This window comes from Candida pseudojiufengensis (genome assembly GCF_024610245.1).
Source record: "Candida pseudojiufengensis strain CBS 10847 chromosome Unknown scaffold5, whole genome shotgun sequence".
NCBI lineage: Eukaryota > Fungi > Ascomycota > Pichiomycetes > Serinales > Debaryomycetaceae > Lodderomyces > Lodderomyces pseudojiufengensis.
In genome coordinates this window covers 529,462-553,675 of record NW_026261528.1, presented here as the reverse complement: position 1 = coordinate 553,675, position 24,214 = coordinate 529,462, and the positions used below count along the sequence as shown (strand labels likewise).

At 26.6% G+C, this 24,214-nt stretch overlaps 9 protein-coding genes across 9 annotated transcripts; 2 read left to right on the top strand and 7 right to left on the bottom strand. All coding sequences in view use genetic code 12, as the record gives it.

Annotated features, from left to right (window-relative positions):
* Positions 1–1,999: 1,999 nt before the first annotated feature.
* Positions 2,000–3,064, top strand: MRF1 (Mrf1p; the record flags this gene model as incomplete). The annotated part of the gene is made up of 1 exon (XM_051757239.1): positions 2,000–3,064. One exon carries the CDS (start codon positions 2,000–2,002, stop codon positions 3,062–3,064), a length of 1,065 nt encoding a protein of 354 aa, XP_051614805.1.
* Positions 3,065–3,394: 330 nt separating this feature from the next.
* Positions 3,395–4,729, bottom strand: KGF55_002543 (uncharacterized protein; the record flags this gene model as incomplete). Its single annotated transcript, XM_051757238.1, has 1 exon — positions 3,395–4,729. One exon carries the CDS (start codon positions 4,727–4,729, stop codon positions 3,395–3,397), a length of 1,335 nt encoding a protein of 444 aa, XP_051614804.1.
* Positions 4,730–5,923: 1,194 nt separating this feature from the next.
* Positions 5,924–7,648, bottom strand: KGF55_002542 (uncharacterized protein; the record flags this gene model as incomplete). Its single annotated transcript, XM_051757237.1, has 1 exon — positions 5,924–7,648. One exon carries the CDS (start codon positions 7,646–7,648, stop codon positions 5,924–5,926), a length of 1,725 nt encoding a protein of 574 aa, XP_051614803.1.
* Positions 7,649–10,871: 3,223 nt separating this feature from the next.
* On the bottom strand, positions 10,872–11,669 carry KGF55_002541 (uncharacterized protein; the record flags this gene model as incomplete). Its single annotated transcript, XM_051757236.1, has 1 exon — positions 10,872–11,669. One exon carries the CDS (start codon positions 11,667–11,669, stop codon positions 10,872–10,874), a length of 798 nt encoding a protein of 265 aa, XP_051614802.1.
* A 590-nt stretch (positions 11,670–12,259) lies between these two features.
* GAD1 (glutamate decarboxylase) lies at positions 12,260–13,951 on the bottom strand (the record flags this gene model as incomplete). Its single annotated transcript, XM_051757235.1, has 1 exon — positions 12,260–13,951. One exon carries the CDS (start codon positions 13,949–13,951, stop codon positions 12,260–12,262), a length of 1,692 nt encoding a protein of 563 aa, XP_051614801.1.
* Positions 13,952–15,070: 1,119 nt separating this feature from the next.
* SAC1 (phosphatidylinositol-3-phosphatase) lies at positions 15,071–16,894 on the top strand (the record flags this gene model as incomplete). The annotated part of the gene is made up of 1 exon (XM_051757234.1): positions 15,071–16,894. One exon carries the CDS (start codon positions 15,071–15,073, stop codon positions 16,892–16,894), a length of 1,824 nt encoding a protein of 607 aa, XP_051614800.1.
* Positions 16,895–17,202: 308 nt separating this feature from the next.
* KGF55_002538 (uncharacterized protein) lies at positions 17,203–17,913 on the bottom strand (the record flags this gene model as incomplete). The annotated part of the gene is made up of 1 exon (XM_051757233.1): positions 17,203–17,913. The coding sequence occupies one exon, from the start codon at positions 17,911–17,913 to the stop codon at positions 17,203–17,205; it is 711 nt and encodes a 236-aa protein (XP_051614799.1).
* Positions 17,914–18,114: 201 nt separating this feature from the next.
* KGF55_002537 (uncharacterized protein) lies at positions 18,115–19,839 on the bottom strand (the record flags this gene model as incomplete). Its single annotated transcript, XM_051757232.1, has 1 exon — positions 18,115–19,839. The coding sequence occupies one exon, from the start codon at positions 19,837–19,839 to the stop codon at positions 18,115–18,117; it is 1,725 nt and encodes a 574-aa protein (XP_051614798.1).
* Positions 19,840–20,702: 863 nt separating this feature from the next.
* Positions 20,703–22,943, bottom strand: CLA4 (serine/threonine protein kinase; the record flags this gene model as incomplete). Its single annotated transcript, XM_051757230.1, has 1 exon — positions 20,703–22,943. The coding sequence occupies one exon, from the start codon at positions 22,941–22,943 to the stop codon at positions 20,703–20,705; it is 2,241 nt and encodes a 746-aa protein (XP_051614797.1).
* Positions 22,944–24,214: the final 1,271 nt, after the last annotated feature.

Sequence of the window (24,214 nt, the reverse complement as noted above, 5' to 3'; positions counted from 1 at the left end):
AATGTTAAATGTTGAAGGTGCTAATTGTTCGGATTATTCGTTTTGGTTATTCATCAATTTCTTAATTTCAATGTTTCGAATTGAAAAATAAATTTTGCATCCAAATTACTTAATTGGGAAGAATTGTAAACAAATTACTAAATATAGTACAATCAAATTTTAGAACAATAAAATCATTGAGGAACCTACTTATGACATCAACACAACCCTTTTATTCCATAAGACAAAGAAGCACAACTCATTTCATGTTCCAGTATCTTGGTACTAAAAAGATGGAGTCGTACAGACAATTTTTCTATATGTATGATTCAGTTAATTCACAAGAAACTTCAATATTATCATCCTAACCACCACTTCATTTGCAGGCAACTGTCGTTTTAGTATTCAAAAGAATTCAAATTAACGAAAATAGATAAATGCATTGACTAAGTATGTACTACTTCCATATTTTCAAAATTACAACACTTGGACAGATGATCCCAATGAAAGCATAACAATCCAAGACATAGTAAAATTGAATCAGAAGATCAAAAGGCACAAGAATGGGGACTTAGCGTCTACATACTTTGTTCAATATTACCAAACCTTTTTGAAAGAAAGATATTATTTAACATAACAACTAATCCAGAAGAATCAAGATCACTCAGGAAAAATGCAATAACATCAAACTGATTCTTAATACAATGCTAGAGAATATGCAAACATTCAAACAGAGATCTCGAAATGATGGTCATAAAATTTTATTATCAATGGCATATTTTCTTACATTTAAAAGAATCATGCATTATGAAGATGTTTAGAATTCATGGAAACAGATTGGAAAACTTTTTTCAAAAATTATTGACCAAAGCCAAGAACTGTAGCAAACGGAGATCATGATCTTATACTCTGATGTTGGAGCTAAGTCTTTTTTTACTAGTAGTTGCATTATTTGAAACTATGCCATTGCTAGTAAAAAAGACTCAACTCTAAAATTAGGGAATGAGATCCAGATTGTTTTCAAAAGCTCAACTTTGAACATTTTCATTTCAAAAACCGAAATATCCAATTTTGTAATCTTTGCAAAAGAAAAGTTTACCAGCAAGCTCAATGTCAAATCACCTCATATTTTAATGTCATGCAGCCAATTATTATGGCAAAAGATAGGATTAAGAATTCGTAGATTACAGCTGAAAACCATGGTTTGTAACGTATTCCTTAAACTTTTAGGATCAAGGGATCTACAAGTCAAGACTTTATCTTCTTAGGTCTCTAATTAAATGTTTGTCGTACTCTATAAGTTTCAAGGATTAGACAGAGCCTCTCATATTTTTAGATCTGACGATTTAATCATTGAATTTTCTTTTACTTAATTGAATTAACTACTTTTGCTGGAGGTCCAAAAACGCTATAATTTTCATAATAATTTTGTTACAAATTTTAAGCAAAAATATAGCGATGTTGATTTAAGATTCTTCAACAGTCTAAACAAAATCCATTACCTCACCTTCACATTGTGAAAAGCATTGTGGCAATAATGAAAATAAGGAGATTATTTACCAGCTACAGTTTGATTTTCCATTTGATTTCAGCCATTGGTTTCGATTGTGGAAAATTTACGGAAAAATAGAAAATTCTAATCAAATTTGAAGATTTGATCTAAATGCGGATAGAATCCTTTAAAAAATAATTCCGAGTTAGATTCTATATGGAGCAATTTTTTAGCTATTACCATCTTGTGTAAAATGTAAAGTACAATATCAATTAGTAATCATCTACTTGCTCATTAAACATATCAACGTACATTTCATAGAAGGGAAGGAACCACAACACTGTTAGACAGAATCTTTACCTACTTTTTCGAAATAACTCATTTAATTGATTTACCGAAGTAAAGAATATATAAATCAACCTTTTTACTTCTGCCACAGTTATTTTCGATTCCATTAAACTGTTATTAAAATTTCAATCTCAACAACTATAACAAAGACTAAATAAACAACAAAAGGACTTAGTCAAAATGACAATTTATAAAGGAGAAGCAGTAACATTTGAAGAATATGGAAAAGATTTACAAAAAATTTTACATACAACAAAATTTGAAATTGATTCAACAAAATTAACAAAAAATCAAATATTATTAAAAACTATTGCATCACCAATAAATCCTGCTGATATTGGACAAATTGGAGGTGGATATAATGATGCGGAACCAAGAACTGATTTAGGTAATGTTTCACCAAATAAACCAACAAATGTTGGTGGAAATGAAGGAGTATTCAAGATCATTGAAGTAGGATCTGAAGTTTCTGATTTTAAAGTTGGTGATTTAGTTATTCCATTGTTACCAAAATTTGGAACTTGGAGAAATTATGCAATAGCAAAATCCAAGGATTTAATTAATGTATCAAAATTACAAATTGATCAAGCTGCTACTATATCAATTAATCCTTCTACAGCTTATCAAATTATTCATCAATTTATTAAAGATTGGGAAAGTGGAGAATTTATAATTCAAAATGGTGGTACTTCACAAGTTAGTAAATATGTTACTCAAATTGCGAAAATTTATAATTTAAAAGTAATTTCTATAGTAAGAGATGGAAAATCTGAGAAAGATTTAGAATATTTAAAAGAATTAGGAGCTACTGAAGTCATTCCAGAATCAGAATTTAATAATGAAAAATTTGATATCACTAAGTATACAAATGGAGCAAAAGTAAGATTAGCTTTAAATGGAGTTGGAACATCAATCCCAAATTTAGTTAAATCATTATCACCTAATGGATATTTAGCTACTTATGGAGTTGTAGGTGGAGCAACAATAGAATATGATTCAAGATTACAATTATTTAAAAATTTATCAACTGTTGCATTTTGGTTAACTTCAAATACTTATAAAAACCCCAATTTTAAAATTGAAACTGTTAATAAATTAATTGAATTATATAATGATAAAAAAATAAGGGATGTTAGTTATAATAAAATTTATTTTAAATCTGGTGAAGATTTAACTCAAGTTTTATTAAAAGGTGTTGTAGATACTAAAACTCATGGAAAACAAGTTATATTTTATGAAGATTAAGATATAATAAAAACATAGTATATATATATAATTTTTTTATTTTGTAAGTATATGTAAGAGAAGAATTATAAACAATATATAATTAGATAAAAAAATTTTAAATTTGTAAGAAATAAATATAGAAAAAGCTCAAAAACACCACCAACATCACCATCACTATTAAATACTCAAAATTTTACTTTAGTCAATTCACTTGTATATTTTTTTTGGGTAAGATTTTCGAAAAATAGTAGTTGAAATAACCACCTAATTTCAAACTCCCAAAATAAACCACCCCTTAAAAAAACCGACAGAACCAGCTGACAATCAACACCACCAAGACTAAGTAAGCTAATCAATATGTAAATGTTGTTTACCAACTTTAAACAAACATTTAAAACTAAAAACACATAATCTTAAAAATGAAATTAATAAAATAATTAAAAATTGTGAAAAAATTTGTAAAAATACAAAATTAATTGTAAAAAATTCAATTAAAATTTGAAAAATAGTTAATTCTTTTGTTGGTTGTGATTTTTGTTTTAAATAATTTTCTTTAATTTCCCAATCACTTTCATTTATAAACATTTCAATTATAAAATTTTTAAAATTTAAATCTAATGAATTTAATTTGTTAAAAATTTCATTAAATTTTTCATTAATTTTTGTTCCTAAATTTAAATTTAAATTTGAAAAATTTGCTTTTAAAATTAAAAATTGTAAAAATGGACTTGTTAATTGCATTGGATAATCTAATATTGATGTAGTTGATGATGTTGCAGAATTTTGAAAAAGTGCAGTAATTGAAGTATTTGAATTTTCTTCTTGATCTTCTAATTCTTCTTCATCTTTTTCATTTTTTTCACCAATTATAACATTATCTTCATTAATTAATTCATCTCTATTAATTCCAAAAACTTTAAAATTTGAACTAATATTTAATAAAATTGATGAAATAGTTTTAATAAATTCATTTTGTTTCGTAGTTGGATTTTCATCGTTATCTTCAACAATTAATTTAAATTTCACACCATGTTCTTTAAGCTCTTGTTTATCTAAGTCATCATCATCAAAATCAACTTCACTTGGTGGAGGAGGAGGAGAACTTAAAGTTTCATCATCTTCATTATTTTGATTTATACAATTTTGTGAAAATAATTGATTTTCAAATTTTTCTAAATTTTCAATAGTTTCTAAATTTTCTAAATTTTCTAAAATTTCTTCTTCTCCATTTGCTGTAATATATTCATTTGATGTAGTTGTTGTTGGTGTATTTGTAATATCATATGATTTTCCATTACTAACTGAACTGTTGTTTTGATCATTTAAATTGTTACCAATATTTTCTTCAATTTTATTATTATTTGAGTATTCTTTATATTTGTTTGTATCAACGTTATTTTGAACAATTTCATTTCCATTAGTATCATCTTTCTTAGCATTAAAAGCAACAGTAATATTAGAAACAGGAACTTTTCTTTTCATATTTTGTTGATGATGTTTATTTTTATATATTTTAGTATTATTTAAATCTTTTTTTTTAAATTGATTTGATTTATCATTTGATTCATGATACTTTTTAGAATAGTAGGTATCTTCATTAATTGTTGATTTTGAAGTATTTGATGATACATCTCCATTTGTTTGATGAATAGCCCCATTGCTTGTTTCTTTGTTGATTGTCATTTTGTTGTCTTTTTTTGTTGTGTGATATGTTACTTCTAATTGCAAAAAAATAAAATTGTGTATGTGTAATATGTAATATGTAATGTGTAATTGTAGTAAATTAATAATAGATAGTATGAGTTGTTGTTAGTGATATAATTAATAAACTAGTTGTTAAGATAAATTATGAATAATGTTGAATAAACTTAATAAACCTTTGAAAAGAAAAGAAAAATAGAAAAAAAGGGATGAAAAATTTGAAATTTTTTTGTTGTTTATAAATTCTGTTTTATATTATAAAATGTGAGAGTAAATACTGTATATAGTATTACACACATACAAAGTAAGAAATTAAAGTTATCAATAAAAATTTTGTTATTTGAGGGGTAAGTTGGAATAAAAGAGATGTAAATTTTGTAAGTATTTAACGATGGAGCCCGTAGAGACTATCCTTCAAAGTTAGAGGTACAAAATTTGCCAATTGACTGACTTAAAACGAGTACTATACAATTTTTAGACGTGTTTCAGATTTGATAAGTAAGATTTATTATTATAAGTAACAATAGCCTAGATCTAAGATTTACGCACCCCGTAAAACACTAAATTTAGTACGAAAAGTTGGGGGAGAAAAATAAATTTAGTACGAGAATAGCTCCGTAAAACCGAAACACCATTGAAACATTAAGTAACACTAACTTTTAGTCCCAGATTTGCATCAACAACATAATTAAAATAGTTGTTTCTTTTTTCTGAGGCAAGATTAAATATTTGAAATTATTCAATATATTTTGAAGTGAGGTGACAGTAAAAGTGCAGAAGTTGGTGGAATTTTTCAACTTCTTCTGCGATAAAATTGTATCAAGAAGAATGATGTAACGTAACAGGGGCAGATAGAAACATTATGAAGGATGAACAAATCTCAAGGTTCAGCGTACCTACGCTTCGTGCTAAATGCTTTTCTCTAATAGTTCCTCTAATTGACTATATCAGATATAAATTTAGAGTATTCGAATTGAAAATTGAACCTCATCATATCATATCATATCATATATTAAACATAAAAAATTAGAAAATACCTCTATTTAAAAGAACTAAAAGAATTAAAGAAAAAGAATATATAAATAAATATTACTTAATTAATTATTAATTCGAAACCCTTTATTAACTCTGTCCACCTCCAACTCTATCGACTCCGTCAACTCCATCAACTACTTCTTAAAATTGTAACCAATTCCAATTATCTGAATTACTATTATTATTATTATCACCACCATGACCATTCAATATTTGATGATTATGATTTTGATCACTAACTATAGCATTTGATGGAGGTAATCCATTAGGATCTAATAAATCCATTTCATCATGATGTTGATGTTGTTGATTCATTTGTTGATTCATATTCTGATGCGGTGGTTGATGATGATTAAACAATTGTTGAGGAAAATTATGCTCTGGATTAGTTGAATTATTTTCAATTGATAAAAAATTATCTTGAAATAAAATTTCACTATTATTTAAGTTATTACCATTTGAAAAATCTGATTGAAATAGATTTAAATTTAATAATTTATCTATTTCATCTTGATTTTGTGATTCTTGTTGTTGTAGATGAATTTGTTGTTGCGGTTGTGGTTGTGATTGTTGTTGTTGATGATGAGGTTGTTGAGGATGTGGAAAGTGTTGTGAATGAGGTTGATGAGGTGAATTAAATTGTTGATGATTCATAGGTGATTGACTTTGTTGACGATGTTGTGGTGATGATTTACTGCTATTATTATTAAAATCACTAGATAATAAATTTATATTTGAATTACCAATCATTTTATCATTTTTAATTTTCTTTTTTAAATTATTGTTGTTGTTGTTATTGTTGTGATTATTATTATGATTTAAAGGTCTTAAAACTCCATGTAATTTAAAGAATAATCCACATGCATTACATAATAAATCCCCATTATTTGATTTTCTCCATAATGGAGTAGTTTTAGTTTCACAATTTGTACATTGTAAGATTTTTTTGACAGAGCTATTTGAATTGTTTGTTGATGATGATGATATATTAGTTGTTGTTGATGGCTTTTTATTCATTGTTGAAACTGATGTAGTTGATTGATTATTATAATTTAAATTTGATTTAAATTGTGGATGTTTAAAATTTGATTCTAAATTATTTATATATGATGATAATAAATTTGAATTATCATTTGGTGTAGTATTATTCATTTTTGAATCATTTAAATCTTGTTTATATTCTTCTTGACTTATTCTTCTTATATGTGCAACATAATCAAAATCATCTAAATTTGGATCAGTTAATGAAGTATTTTGGTTATTATCTATTGATGATGATGAAATTTGATTATTGGAAGGTGTATTAAATTTTGATTTAAAAGGTGGAGATGGTTTATTAGATTGTGTTGATTGAGGTTTATTAATTCCTCCATTTGATAAAGATCTATTTCTTGAATTTTGTATTGATATCCTGGTGTTAGTAATATTATTATTTTTATTAGTTAAAATTTTTTTATTTTGAATTCTCCATGCAATATTTGAAATTCTTTCATTATGAGGTAGATAACTTTTATGTTGATACATTTTAAAAATATCCATTGATGCATTATCATTATCTGATATTAAATCATATATAGATGGTGGTTGATCTTGATTTGAATTTGTTAGGAAATTTTTGGAGTTAGTATTGGTAGGAGTTTTAGTAGTATCATTGAATGTATGGTTGTTAGTTGGTGTATTGATATTATTTTGTTGATGCTTTTGTTGAGATTGCATCTTTTGATTTGTATTATTATTATTATTAAAATTTGAAATTTGTTGAAAATTATTATCTTCTGAAGATAAAGGAGATGTTTTATAAGAAGTTGAAGTTGAACTTATAGCTGATTCTAGTATTGAATTTGGTAAATTTGAAATAATTGACATCTAAAAATTTAAATAAAAAATATTGAAATAAGTAAAATTTGTTGATTAATTTAATTTGAAAGAAGTTTTTCTAATCTGTTCAGTTGATATTTAAGTGAGTAATACTAAGTAGTTCCTGAATTGAGTTTACCTGAGTGTTATATATATATATGATCAAAACAACTCCAACTAGATTTTTGTAACACCTTTAGATTATATAACTTTTTTTCAATTTAATAAAAAAAGAAAAATCAAACAACAATTTCTTATAAGTAAATTTATTAGTTCAATAAACAAGTAATGGAGCGGAGTAAAAATATTTCTTGTTCACTGTAGTAGTGTTGTTGTTATTATTATTATTATAACTAATAGACCAATTATAATATTATTTTTGAACCCCCAGAAATTGTAATGACAATTGGATAATAAGGTAGGAAATGATATACAATCCTGTGCTGATGTTAAAATTCCTTTAATACACTTCTATAATGCTAATTGATTATTGATTTATTGTTGTATTGTATGGTTGTAAATAAGAAAGTGAGTAATGTAAAGATAATAAAAAAGTTAGATTTAAAGAAGGGAGAAATAGAAATAAATTTTTTGATGATAATTTTTTTCTTACATTTATTATTTTATTATTTATTATTGTTCTACCCTTAATAAAATAATATTCAACAACTAACCATAGTAATAAGAGTGAATGAATGAGATCTCTCAATACTAGTCTAGACCATCTTCTTTCAGGCTAGACAACTAGTAAATTTGAACTTAAAGAAGCTGAAAGTTGGTTTTAAACCAATACAATTTACGAGAAAATTACAATCAAAAAAGGTATTTGGTAAAATTTAAAGGAATGTTGATTATGTTCATGATCGTAAATTATTTATGGATCGTCACTACTAGTTTACTTTAACGAAGTTGTTGAATTTAATAGTAATTTATTGTATTAAATTACTTTCAATATTTTGTTTTGATAATGAATTTCAATAAGATCTTCAAATATAAAATAGAGATAAGAGATACACAAAAAAAAGATTACAATATAAAGTACTGTAAGTAAAGTAAGTAGAATGTATTATCTATTTTATATTTAATTAACTACTTATTGATTAATTATATTGAATCTAATTTTATAGTTGAAACAAAGTTACAATGGTACTTATGAATCTCTTTAGATCTTAGATTTTCAATTTCTTTTGATTTAAAGCCTGGTTAAAGATAATAGTTTATTATTACATTACACTAAAATTCTAAAACATATTCTTATTAGGTAGTGTACTAATTCATAAATGTTTATATCAAATTTATTGTTTCATAATTTTAAAATTAAGTGTTCAACATTAGATCTATATCATAAAGTTTACACTAAGATCTAGCCAAAAGAATCCAGTAGGATAAAATTCCAGTTAGTAATTCACAAGTACTCATGGTAGTTGTCTTCTACATTAATTCTACTTTGAAATAATATTTATCTTTTGCACATTTAGTAAACCAACGATATAGAAAATGTAAATTCAACCCCACCATTTCACCTTTTTAGTAGTCTATATTTTGTTCTCATCTATAAATCTTGACTTAGCATAAAACTAACAAAAAAAAACAACGTTACTAGTAGAAACAACTAAAAATTAAACTGTTTTGAAGTGAATGTATTTCATTAAACTGTACCTAAATCATAATCGGGGTAATAACGGCATTTTCTTTTTTAAACTTTAACACAAAAAGTAAATCGATTCGACCAAATTATTATTTATTTTTGTAAAGAACAAAGAGATTCATAATATTATTATTATTATTTTTGCACCCTATTTTTCTTACAAGAAGATTTCTAATTCGATTTATTATTTTATTAATATCGAGTTAATTATAGTTTTAAAAACAAATAACGCGTCTGGGGCTGTAATGACGACTTGTTTGATAAAAAGAAAAAATATTACAATTTGATATTGTATAATATATTGGTTAATTAATTGAAAAGTCAAGGTACGAATTACTTTATAAAAATCATAGAGTTTTAAGTCCATTCATCTTCCCCCCATCTTAAATTAGCTAATGCCTCACGGTTTCTTTTTACCACAATTCTTCACAATTTTTTTGTTTCTTGCATAAAATGGTAAAATGCTCTTCACGCTGTGAAGTGTAACGTCACATTGCCTTTAGAAGGGGTCTTTTTAATTTTGAAATCTTTTGTAATCGTGCATGGGTAATCTTTAGCGAGCTAGTTTGATTCAACTCAAATTTTCAAACACTGTCGCAGATATCAAAGTAACGACAAATTTATTAACTGAACACAAAAAGGAGCCAATATCATAAACTTCAATATTTATACAACCAACTCTCAAATTAAACCGAATCAACTCAAAAAAATGGCAGATAAAATAAAAGAAAAAAATCAAAATAATTTATTAAAATCAAAATATAATGGAATAGGTAATTCAAATACAACAAGAAATGAATTTTTAACCACCGTTTATAATGATACAATAAGTTCTTTAGCTCATCATGATTTTATATTGAATTATAATTCATTAATTTTAAATCGTCATCCCGTGTTAGTTAAACAAGATATGATTAGGAAGATTAAACCTATTTTTGATGAAAAGAAAAGTTAAATGAAGGTAATGAATTTAGAGTACTATTAATCAGAGATTAAATTACATAGTTGAATCAATTGATCTTAGTTTTATTTCAAAAGTCTATTCACATCTTGAATTTCAGTATTGGAGGAATTTTTGAATTCATTACAGCGTTCAAATACAGTTTCAATTAAAAGAAAACCCAAATGTTCAAATTGGGATTTTGAGGTTGAAGAAGGCATTAATCACTGTTACTGCTGACTGATTGAACTACGTAATGAAATGAACTAATTGCTTCAAAGTTCATTCAAAAGACAATTTATACCTTGAGTTTTAATCTTATAATAGAGAAATTTTCCAAAATATTTTGAGACTGAAACACAGAGTCAATTATAAAAGGTGATGAAGAAGTTTAAGTGCCGTGATGGAATAATTCAAACTAATTATTCAAGTCATGAATCACTTCAAACAAATTATTAGAGAAAGGGACATCATATTCATGAACTGGAATTGAATATATTTATTAAAAAATTATTCACTAAATAAAAGATTGAAAACTAAAACTGTCTTTACTAAATTAAAATTGTATTGATTATTTAACTTTTCTTTGAATGGCGTTTTTGAGAAAAAGCGCCATTCAAAATTTCTCCTCTTCCTCTCTCACTCTAATTACCAACATGTTCTTCTTCAACAACTAATAAAGGAGCATTTTCACCATTTGGAGCTTTAATTCCTCCAACAATCATTGCACCAATAGTCCAAATAGCTAAAATACCAGCAATTACAAAAGCAAAAATCCATTGTAAAGCAAATACTTTAGTAGCTAATTGACCAAAAGCTAAAGCAAATAATAAATAAGTAAAACTTACACCAGTAGCCCAATCATTAAAAAATGTTAAAAAGAATCCTGGTACAAATAAGAAAACCCAAATAAAAACATTTGCAACAATTCTACCCCAAACTTTATGAATTTGTAACCAAACAGCACCATTCCAAAAAATTGCATAAAATAACCAAGCCATAGTCATTGCAACTAATGGCATATGAATTAACAAATAATTTGAAATTGGTCTTAAAGCAAAAGTTTTATGAGCAAAATATAAAGTAATAATATTTAAAAAATTTATAATCAATACAATTTCACTTAAAAAATAATGTTCATTTGTAAATAATTCACTCCAAACATAATGTAAAATTGAAAAAATTGGAAAATGCCAACCAATTAAACTAACAATTGATAATCTAAAATCATCTGGGAAAAATACTTGAATAATATAAACTGCTTGCCATATATATAATATAGCCCAATAAATATATAATAATATACTACTTGCTGAATAAGGAGTATGAGCTAAATCATTTTCTTTAACTCCTGAAAATGTTAAACCTCCATATACTGATAAAATAAATGCAATTATTGAAACTGCTTTATAAGTTTTTAATTGTTCTTGATTATAAGCCATGACTGTTTGCTGGTGATGATGATGAACAACTTTGAAGCAAAAGAAGAAGAAAAAGGGATGGGAAAGAAATCTTTTTTTTGATTCAATTGAATTAGAATAATTTTGAAAAAATGATGCCTATGTTTTAATTAAACTTTATAAGTGAGTTACAAAACCAGTTGTATAGCAATCTTAAAAATTATTAAGATTTAATTCGAATTTTATAGAGAAAATTTGTATGGTTAGAGTACCCACAGTAGAACTTAGAGGGAGGGGGACGAAACATCGAAGGGATAGAACTACTGTTTTCATTAATTGTAGTTTAGCTAAAGAAATGGTCATCTATTGATCAAAACTTCATAGACAACTCCGTAAATTAGATTGATTTTTCTTATAATAAATTCAAACGTACATACGAGATATTCTGATTTAGTGTAATAAATAGTTTTAGTGATCTCCGCAAAAAAATAATATAAGGAGGTATAGATGTAGATAAACGTGTAAAATTTTTATTTTTAGATTCAGGTATTTCAAAATACTTTAGCTATAATGTGAGAATTAATCATCCGTACTATTCTAACCAAGGAATTCGTACCACGCTACGTGTGGCACTAACAAGTACCACGATAAGATTTTTTATCAAGTCCAGCATCTTTATTATGAGTTTCTTTTTGTTCTTTTCTAATTTCAGCAGTACCACCAGTAGCAATAGCTAATAATAATCTATGAATATCTTGTTTATTTTGTTCATCATTTGAACTTGAAATAATTGATCTAACAGTATCAGCAGCTTTTGCTAATAATTCAATAATTTCAGTTGAATCATGAGTAAGCTTCTCCAACAATGACATACCTAAACTATTTCTAACAACAACTCTTAAAATTTCAATATCTGTTTGATCTGGAGGTAAATGATAATTTGGAACAATAAAACCTCTTTTTCTTAATAATGAAGAAAATAATTCTTGAGGAACTTCTGGATATTTTGTTCTAAATTCTTTACTAAATCTAAAAGCAACTACTGGTAATCCAGGTTTAAATTTTTGATTTATTGTCCAAACATCAGATAAATCATGATGACTTGGTTTAATATATATTTTTTTCAGTTCTTCTTCACTTATTGGTTCATGAATTACAGATAAAACTTCAAAATATTTAGTTTTAATTAAATAATCAGATAATAATCTTGCATTTGATAAACATCCATCAAATATTTTTGCATAACCTGTTTTACCTAATGTTAAAAAATTATAATATTGTAATATAACTGGGAAACCAGGTCTTGAAAAATTTAATCCAAAAGTTTCTTCAACACCACCTAAATAATCAAGACTAAATCTTAATTGTTTTGGTAATAATTCTTCATGTTTCCAAATAACCCAACCTAATCCAACTGAAGTCATACCAAATTTATGACCAGAAGTATTTATTGAATCAACTCTATCAATTGAAAAATCCCATTTTAAATTTGGGAAAGAAAAAGGTGCAACAAATGCTCCACTTGCTCCATCAACATGAATTCTAATATCTAAACCTTTTTCTTTTTCAACTTCATCTAAAATTTTTGAAATTTCATCAACTGGTTCAAAAGCTCCTGTAAAAGTTGATCCAACAATAACAAATATACCTATAGTATTTTCATCAACATTTTCTTTTATTTTTGTTGTATCAATTAAATGACCACTTGATTCATTAATTGGAATTAATCTATTTTCAACATCAAAATAAACAGCAAATTTTTCTAACGCAACTTGAGCACAAGTAGCCATTAAAATATTTGGATTTTCAGTACTTTTACCTTCTTTTTTCCTTTTTTCTTGCCATCTTTTTTTTAAAGCTAATCCTGCTAACATAATAGCTTCTGATGAACCAGTTGTTGCTGTCCCTAAAGAATTTACAATTTTTTCACCAGTAACTTTATCTATAGTATGAGGAGCATGCCATAAATTACTTAACATTGTAATACATCTATTTTGTATATCAATTAAACTTGGATATTCATCATTATCAGCTAAATTTTTTGTTAAATTTTCAGCAGCTAATCTAGTTTGAATATCATCAACATAAGTATTTACAAATGATGCTAAATTTAATGTTGGAGAACCATCTAATGTTAATTCTTGATTTATATATTTATAAATTAAATGTTGATCACTTGATTTAAAAGGTATTTCAAATCTTGGAATTAATTTTTGTGATTCATATGCATCACTAAATTGATCTGGTTCTAAATTGATTTTTGGAATATCTTTTAAAACTGTATATTCTAAATCGTATGGACTGAGATGTTTAGATAAAACCATGATAAATGTTTGTTTTTTTGTGTTTTAAATGAAGTTTTGAATTAAATGTAAATGTCAATTGAATGTAATTGAATTGAATTGAGTTGAGTAGTTAATAAACTAAATTGTTATTTAGGATAATGGATAAACCATTCTATTTATATTAACTGAGATTTTTCATGTATATACTATTTTATTCTATCATTGCTTTATTTTAAATTTAAGGTTTTATAATTGTAAGTACCAATAAACTTATCCTTATATATATTATGTTTTTGTGTAATTAATTTGTTCTAATCCAAATTATTCAATCTCGAATTAATAAAATTAAATTTTTGACATTAACTCAGTACAATACCATAGTACAACTGTGAGTTAGTAGTAGTTAAATTGATGAGCCTTGTATTAATGAGTTGAATTTCTCCATCCAATATATACAAAACCCTTCTAACTTTGAGCAATCCCTAATATTCCTCATACCTTTCAAACTAACTATGACATAATAAAAGATGGCTTAAAATCCTCTAATAAACGTACTTATTAATTCTGTATTTTAGTCTAATTTGAAAGAAAGTTTAATCGGGTTTAGTATGACCCTACTCAAGATATAAACTTTCACAAATCCGAACAATATCAATATGAAGTTAATTTTGGACTATTAAGATCTCTTGTTGTTCTTCTCTCATATATATTGCTCTTGCTGCGTGATTTTAATGGCATGTATTTGGTTCAATCTATTCAATTGTTCAGAATTGGTTGCAAAACTCACTTAATTTGGTAAAACGTGTTGTGAAAAAAAAGGTATGATCCACATTGTCTAAAATTCTTTACTCCAGATCCATTAGATCCTTGATCTCAGATCTCTTCATAATATGTTTTAGATTTTATATGATCTTTGTTGCTTGTTGATCTTATGAACTATTCTATAGACTCAACCACATAAATGCATATTCAATTATTCAATTGGTATCTTATCACATGATAAGAAGTTGAAAGTGTGAGAGAAAAAATTAATTTCCTTTTTAAGTTGTGAAAAAAAGACGACAACATAAATTGAACAAATTTAACAACACATTTCCATACTTACTTTTCATCTTAAGCTAAGTCTTACTTCATCTACATCTGTTCCTGTTGTAAGCCATGGTTTTAACTCATTCTATAAACAATGATGGTACTCATGTATTTCATAATAATTTAACAAATACTTATCTTATATTGAGTAATAATTCAACAGAAATAACAAAAGAATTACCATCAAATTATAACAATTCCAAATTTCAGCCTATATCTTGTATAATTGGTATTATAAAATTAAAAATTAATTCATATGTTATAATTGGTGATAAACATAGTATCACAGGAACAATTTTAGGTAATGAAATTGCATTTATTGAATCTTTTAAAATTTATCCATTAGTTAATAATGCTAACTTATCATCAGAGGAAAAGAAATATCTAGAGCTTATTAATAAACAATTGAAAAATTCAACATTATATTATTCAATAAATAATCAATATGATTTAACTAATTCATTACAAAAACAATTTACTTCAGAAATTCATAATTTAGATGATAGATTTTGGTGGAATAAATATTTATCAGCCCCATTAATTGATATTGATTTAAATTATAATTTTATAACTCCAATAATTTATGGATATTTTAAATCTCATCAAACAATTTTTAACAATAAATCATTACAATTTGCTTTATTAACAAGAAGATCAACATCAAGAGCTGGTACAAGATATTTTCGTAGAGGTATTGATTTAGATGGTAATGTTGCAAATTTTAATGAAACTGAACAAATTTTTACTTCTGATAATAATCATTTATATTCAATTTTACAAACAAGAGGATCAGTTCCTGTTTATTGGGCAGAAGTAAATAATTTAAAATATAAACCAAATTTAGAAATTAGTACTCAATCTTCTTTAGAAGCTACTGAAAAACATTTTAATCAACAAGTTGAATTATATGGTGATAATTATTTAGTTAACTTAGTTAATCAAAATGGTTATGAAAAACCAGTTAAATTAGCTTATGAAAATGCTATAAATAATTTACCACAGCAACTAAAACAACATATTCATTATATTTATTTTGATTTTCATCATGAATGTAAAGGTATGAAATTTCACAAGATTAATAAATTATTAGATCATTTAATTAATTTAGGTTATACATCGGATAATTATTTTGAAATTGATTTAACCACCAAAAAAATTTTAAATGTTCAAAAAGCTATTGTTAGAACAAATTGTATGGATTGTTTAGATAGAACTAATGTTGTTCAAAGTATGATTGGTCGTTGGTTTTTACAAAATCAATTATTAAAAACTGGATACTTATCAAGTGTTGATCAATCTTTCGCCCAAATTGATCCAAAATTTAATTTATTTTTTCAAAATTTTTGGGCTGATAATGCTGATGCTGTAAGTTGTGCTTATTCAGGTACTGGTGCATTAAAAACTGATTTTACAAGATTAGGTAAAAGAACTTATCAAGGTGGATTTCAAGATTTAATTAATTCAATAACAAGATATTATAAGAATAATTTATCTGATGGATCAAGACAAGATTCTTATGATTTATTTTTGGGGAAATTTAAACCTTATCAAGATGCTGTAATTTCTCCATTTAAAGATAATAGACCTCCAATTATACAATTATTACCTTATTTAATGGGTACTTCAATTTTAATATTATTAGCATTATTTTATTATCCCAAGGGATCATTATTAGATTATAAAAATTTAATTTTTATAGCTTTGGTGGTGTTGTTTAACTACAAGAGTTTTTCATATATTTTATCAAATGGTTATCAATATGTTGATTGGCCAAAATTAGTCCCCTTGGATTATTTGAAAAAACAATATATTTATAATAATCAAGGTAAAATTATTGGTACAAAATATGAAAAAACTGATTATTTTAAAGGGTTTTCAAAAAAATCTAAATAAAAAATAGATAAAAACCTGATTAAAAGGTTTTCAAATCAAAATAGATATTTACTAAAATAGATTAAATTAGATATTCACTTCCCAAATAAACTTTTATTAATTTAATATATACAAATATGTTCTTATGTTCTTATGTTCTTATGTTCTTATGTCCTTATGTTAATGTTCTTATGTTCTTATGTTCATGTTCTTATGTTCTTACGTCATGTTCTTATGTTGATGTTCTTATATTAATGTCACGATGCTAACATTTTTTTATTAATATTCTCATGTTAAAGTTTTAATATCAATGTTCTTATATAACGTTTCTAATCCACACTCATTTCATCATTAGTATTCGTCATATAATTATCCAACTCCTTATCTAAATCTTCTGCACTTTTCTTTGGTGTGGATATACTTCTTGAACTTCTAAATCCACCTCTAGAACTTCCCCTACTTCCACCTCTGAATCCACCTCTAATCGCACCTCTAGGCACACTTCTTAATGGTGAAGGTCTAAATGTATTTACCGGATTTGATTTAATTCTATCAACTAAACTTACCGTATTTTCAACAATTAATATTTTTCCCATTGCCTTTTTACCATCATATTTTTCAATAGCTTCTTTATTACTTCTATCATTATCATTTTGAAAACATATATAAGCAATAGAATCATTTAAATCATCAAATTTTATAAAATCTACTGAATTTATACTTGAAAATAAATTATTTAAATCTTCTCCATTTAATTCTTGATGAATGTTTTTTAATCTTAATGTTGGTCTACCTTTGGCTAATTGTAATACATCTTTGGGGATATTGTTTGCGGTTGTGGTTGTTGTACGAGGAATATATACATCTCTATCTTTTTCTATATGATTTGGTCTACTTGAAAATCTTGAATATCTTGAATGTGGTTGGAATCTTGATGATCGATTTGATGGAGTTCCTCTTCTTCTAGTTGGTACAAATTTTCTTTGTGTTTGTTTCTCACCTATAATATCATCTAATGACTTTTCTAATATATTTGACATGATTGTTAATGAAAATTGAGTTGTTTGATATGTAAAGTTGGTTTAATATATTTTAATTGTCTTTTGATTTTATAATTTTGAACGAGAAATTTATTTAAAAAATTTAAACTGCTTACGCTACCATTTGATTTTGATTTTAGGTTAAGAGGTTTTTTTTGAAAATTATTACGCGGCTTTATTATAACGAACTTTAATATCTATTTATTTCCATTCATTAAGTTTTTCAACCATCTCTATGTAACTCTTTTTGGAATGTTTTCTAAGATCTTTTCCATAGTATATAAAGGGAATAATTAATCCGATAGTAACAAAATCTATAACAGCTAGAGCAATGTAAGTATTTGTTGTTCCAGATGCATCTAACCATATGCTACAACAAAATGTGAACAAGCAAGCGATCAAGTTATTTATCAACGATATTGCAACCATAGATTGAAGGACTAGGTCAGGGTACGATGTTATACTATAGGTTGACAGGCAATCCCCAACAGAACCGAACCCGAATCCAACGAGACCCAATCCAACGTACATGACGGGCCAGGGCCAATCACGATCAGTCCCAATACCGAAAAGCAAAAGACCGAGTGGTGAAATAAACAAAGTCACAAATAGCAAGTACAATCTAAATTCAGCTTCCATTACTCCTCCATTTCTTTTAGCTAGCCAATCAACATGCAAATCAGATATATAACCTGCGAAAATACAACCAAGAATTGCTCCAATTAAACATGGTATATTCATTAGCGCAACCCCAGTATTTGATTTATTATATGGTGGATCATAATATGTAGTATCCTCACTAGTTAAATAAAATGATAAAAAAGCATCTTGTAAAGCCCATAATAAACCAGAAAATAATACAATAGGATATTGAAATATTTTTAAATTAAATAATAATCTTTGACCATATTGTTTGAAACCAAAACCTTCTATATTATGAGCTGGAGTAATTGGTGAAATTCTTCTCCAATATGATTTAGGTTTATCTTCTTCTGCTATAACATTTGATACATAATTTTCTAAATTTGATTTTACAATAGTTGGATTTGTAAATTCCCCCTTTTCTTCATCTGAAGCTAATTTAGAATCATCTATTTTATTAGTCTTTTCATCATTATAAATATTTTCTTGACTTTCATTAATTGAACTACTTTCAAATACTTTGAAATGAGCTTGTCTATTAAAACTTGATTCTTCTAATCCAAATATAAAAACAACCAAAGTAACAAAAGTAATAATTGCACCCCAACCACCAACCCATCTGAATGTTTGATATTGAGCAATGAAACCAGCAATCAAAGGTCCTAAATAAGTACCAATACTTGTAGCAGCAATATATAAAGTTAAAACTGAACCTAAATTATTTTGAAAAAATAAATCACAAATTGATACTTGAACCATTGCTTCTGCTGCAGATTCTCCTGCTCCAACAAATAATTGTGACCATATAGTATCAGAAGTTTTTCTACTAACACTAAACCATATACAACCTCCAACTGAAGCTGCTAAACATATTAAATATGAAATTTTTCTACCATATAAATCAACTGATGGAGCTAATAACCAACAATTTATTCCAATTGCTGCAAATAAAACACCAGCTCCAGTATTCATTGCATCATATGATATTCCATAAATTTCATTTAAAGAATCTTGTGCAGCTCCAGCATCATTTGAAGTAGCAGCAGTTAATGCAGTATAAAAAATTAATAATGAAAACTGTAAAATTTTCTTGGGATTTGACCAATTTAAAGGATCATTTGGTGAATCAGTTGGTTGAGGTATTAAAACAAACCCTTTTTTATCTCTTTTTAAAGATTTATTTGATGATATTGAAGTTAATTCTGTTTGTTGGCCTGTTAAAATATTTGTTGTTCCAGGAATATAATTTTCATCATAATATTCAGAAGGAATTGTTGTGTTCATAATTATGATATGAAAAAGTATTTTTAAAAAATTTTGGAATGTATAAACTGTATTGGTCCGTAAGGCTGAAAAATGTGTATGATGAGGATTTTTATAAAATGCAATGATCTAGGGATTCTAAGATTTCTTGAAACTATTCGTGATGCTCAATATCTCTTCGACTTGAAACGTTGATATTTGTAGATATATAAGTAAATTATGTCAGTAGGACATCGTGTGACCTATAAATATAAGTGTAATTATGAATAAAATGAAATAAAACTAATCAAATTTGAATCAAAAGTGAAATGATCTTCTAAGTATGTTCGTAACAAATCCCTAAAGCTTTGAAAGTTCTTCAGCAGCCGTTTTCAATGAAGTTCCTGTTAGATAAATTCTAAAAAAAAGTTGAAATGAAAAATTTGAAAAAAAAAAAAGAAGTAACAAAAATTAACTTTGGTTTCAAATTTGATGTATTATAATTGTTTAGTTATTTTTTAAGGATTATATACAACTAGAAAATTAAAATATTACATTCCGACGGTTCTTATCTATTTATTGAGATTACTGAGTCCAATTACGAAGGTAAATTGGCTTAAAAGATCTTCCGTTGATATATTTCACCTTATCATAATTTGCTTATCTTTAAAAATAAACATTTCGCTAAAAAAGAAATTTAAATCTTATTTAGCGCTTAGATCTTTTTGACGTAACTGAAGCGGATTTATTTCATTTAGTTACACAAAGCTACTAACTCATACAAGTCAGATCTTGAATCAAAAGAAGTCAGACACAGAGGTAAGTCACATCAACTACATTAAAACTCCTTAAAAGTCACAAATTTTTAATTGTTAGTCTATACTTTTTATATAAAAAAATTACAATCAAAACCCATCATCTTCATCAATATCAACCTCATGAACTTCAGTCGCTGCAGATTTTTGTTTCCATTCCAATAAAGGAGCTAAATCTTCAATTGATCCACTTTTATGAGTTACAAAAGAATGTGATAATAATTCTGAAGTATTTGCTCTATATCTTGTATCAACACAAAGACATATACTTAAAAATTTCTTTATAGAATTACTTAATAATTCTGGTTTTTTCAATTTAGGTGTACCATTTGTTGCAATTAAATATAAAGCTTTTAAAGGTTCTTCATTTAAATATGGTGGTTCACCTTCTATCATTTCTATAGTCATTATACCTAATGACCAAACATCAACTTTTTCATCATATTCTTTTTGTTTTACAACTTCTGGTGCCATCCAATAAGGAGTACCAACCATTGTAGCTCTTTTATTTCTTTGATCAGTTAATTTTGCACAAAATCCAAAATCTGTTATTTTAACATTTCCTTTTGCATCTAATAAAACATTATCTGATTTTATATCTCTATGAATTATATGTTTTTTATGTAAATGTTGTAAACCTTTTAAAGTTTCAAAACAAATTGTTGCAATTTGTTTTTCATTTAATTTAAATTCATTATTTTCTATTATTTCAGTTAATGAACCACCTTCCATATATTCCATTATAACCCATAATTCAGTATCTTTTCTTAAATAAGAATCTAAAAAATTAACAATATTTTTATGTTGAGAATCTTTCATAACTAAAATTTCATTTATAATTAATTCTTTTCTTGGTTGAACATTTAAATCCATTTGTTTTATTGCAATTTTTTGATTATTTGATAAATTTTCAGCTAAATAAACATTACCACTTGCACCTTGACCTGCTTTTTCTATAATTTTAAATAATGGTTTTGGATCATTACTATTTACTACTGTTTTTAATTTTGCAATTATTTGTAAATCATTTAATCTTTCTCTTTCTTTTTTCAATTGTTTGGGAGTTTTTGTAGGTACAGGACCCATTGGTGGAGTAGTTTCTTTTTGAGCTTTAGGTTTTAATTGTAATGGTTTGATTGACTCTGCTAATTGTGTAGATGTTTTATAACTCTTTTGTATTTTAACATTTGGGTGTGGTTGTTGCGGAAGTTGTTCAGATTGATTTTGTGATTGGGGTTCTTTTGGAGTAGGTTGATGCTGTGGTTGTTGCTTCAATGATTGAGGAGCCAATGGTGGAGTTTGAATTGGTTTTGCTTGTGATGATGATGAGGAAGGTGGAGGAGGAGCTCTTCTAATCGGCACAGGATTCTCTGATTTATTCATTAAATTATTCAAAGGAGATATACTTTTAGCTGCTTGTTCTTGAGTAATATGATAGGGAACTGGAGGTTTCGGAGCGGCTCTATTTGGTTTGAATTGTTGTGCATGGTTTTTTGGAGGTGGTTTTGTCCATTCTTGTATATTGGTTGTGTTATTTTGATCAAATTTTGTAGTAGATTGTTGATTTTGATTAACTAATGGAGTTCCAGGAGATGAACCATTTATATCTGAATAAAATTCCAATACTTCTATTACTGCAACTGGATTTTTTTTCCAATCTTCATTTGTTATATTTGAATGTTGTAATAAACTTTTCCAATCATCTGGTAAACCTGTGAAATTACCACTTGCTGGATCAAATCCAACATGAACTTTATGAGTGAAATTTATAGGACTTGAAACACTTGAATTTCCACCATTTAGCAACGAGGTTGAATTCACCGATGGCAGACTATTAGAATTTGAAGAAGGTGCATTTGAACTTGCTCCTATTTGTACTAATGGACATTTTGTAGAAAAAGCATTTAACCAATCTAAATAATCATTATTAGATTTTACTGATATTAGTATGGGTTTACCATTATTTTTAGGAATTACTTCAAATGATTGAGCAGTTTTAGAATGACCCAGTTGAGGTTTTAAATTTATATTACTAATAAGATTTAAAGGCAATAAAAGATCTGGTGTAATAACTTCAGTAATATTTGGTTCAGTTTTATAAAAATTTAATGATCTTTCATTTATATTCATGAATCTTTTATTCCATCTGAAAGATGTAAATAATCCGTCATCTTTAACATGTACCCATCCAGCTTGTCTTTTGTTTGAATTTACACTGATTGAATTTGATGTAGAATTTGAATTGTTATTTAAATTTGTAGTTGATAATGAAGGAGGAGGAGGTGGAGCACGTCTATGACTCTTTAGATCTGATGTATAGACACTAGTCATTGACAATTGTTTTGAAATTCTAGCAATTTGTACTAAAGCAATAAACCACTATTGGAAAGAATTCAAGATATAGAATTGTGAATTGATTGGTATTTTCATACAAAAAGGTTTCAATAATGAAGAAAAAAAAATAAATTTAAAAATCAACAAAAGGAGAAAATTAATTAAATTAAAAATTGAAACGAAAATGTCAGCACAAAACATTACAAAATTTGTTGTGAAGCAGAATTGAAACCTAATGACTACCGACCTATCATTACGTATTCTGATATAAATCACGTAGTTACAACAATTTCAACATATCTACTCACTTTATACTTGTCGTTAGTTTAACGAGACGAACATGGGTTTATAGACGTATGTTACACAAAAAGTAAATTGTAAACAAAGATCGACCGTCTAAATATTTTCACGAATCTCAAACAATATCTGAATAGATCTGGATGAAAGGGTCTTCTTTCATGATGAGAATTGATCATTAATCATTCTAGAAACAACCTTCAAGCATCTCCTCTTCTATTGGAGATTTCGTTATCAGAATATTATATTTCATTCATTTTACTAATGCCATGGATTTTATGCTACCAATTTTCTCTCTATTTAAGGTACGCAGTTAATAAATCAAATTATACTTTATTGGGAAATCAAAGGTAACACGCGTTAAAGTGGATAGTACACCAACATTATACAAGTAGATTGATCGATCGTATGAAACCCCTGCTCAAGAAGAGATGCAAGAAATTTTGTACTCTGTAATTTTGTAATTCCTTGGTGGTTTAATGAAGGTAATTTCCGGTGACTTTCGTGTGTACCTTTAAATATTACTCAACGAAACTGTAAATTACGCAAATGATCATCATCCATCTCCAGCAATCCATTATAAACACATTATTCGAGAATTAAATGATACTTTAATGAAGTTAGTAATGCTATGAAGGTCATTGGAGAAATTTAAATGAATTCATTATGAGCCCTCCCCCACATAAAATTAACAAGCCGCAAAATGTATTCAATTAGGAATTTTAATGTAAATTTGAATTTACTACCCACAAGTTGTTACAACCACTCGAATAACAAGGCTGTTGTCACCATTAAATCTTCATTTTGACTTGAAGATTCATTTGGAACTTAAAAAGAGCTCAACTTAGTCGAAAATACTCAAAATATAAACTAAACCCCAAGATCATCAATTCGCAACCACTCACTTCTCAATACATTTCCAATAGAAATTGTTTTCAATATCAAAATTCAAATTATTGACATTTTGCCTA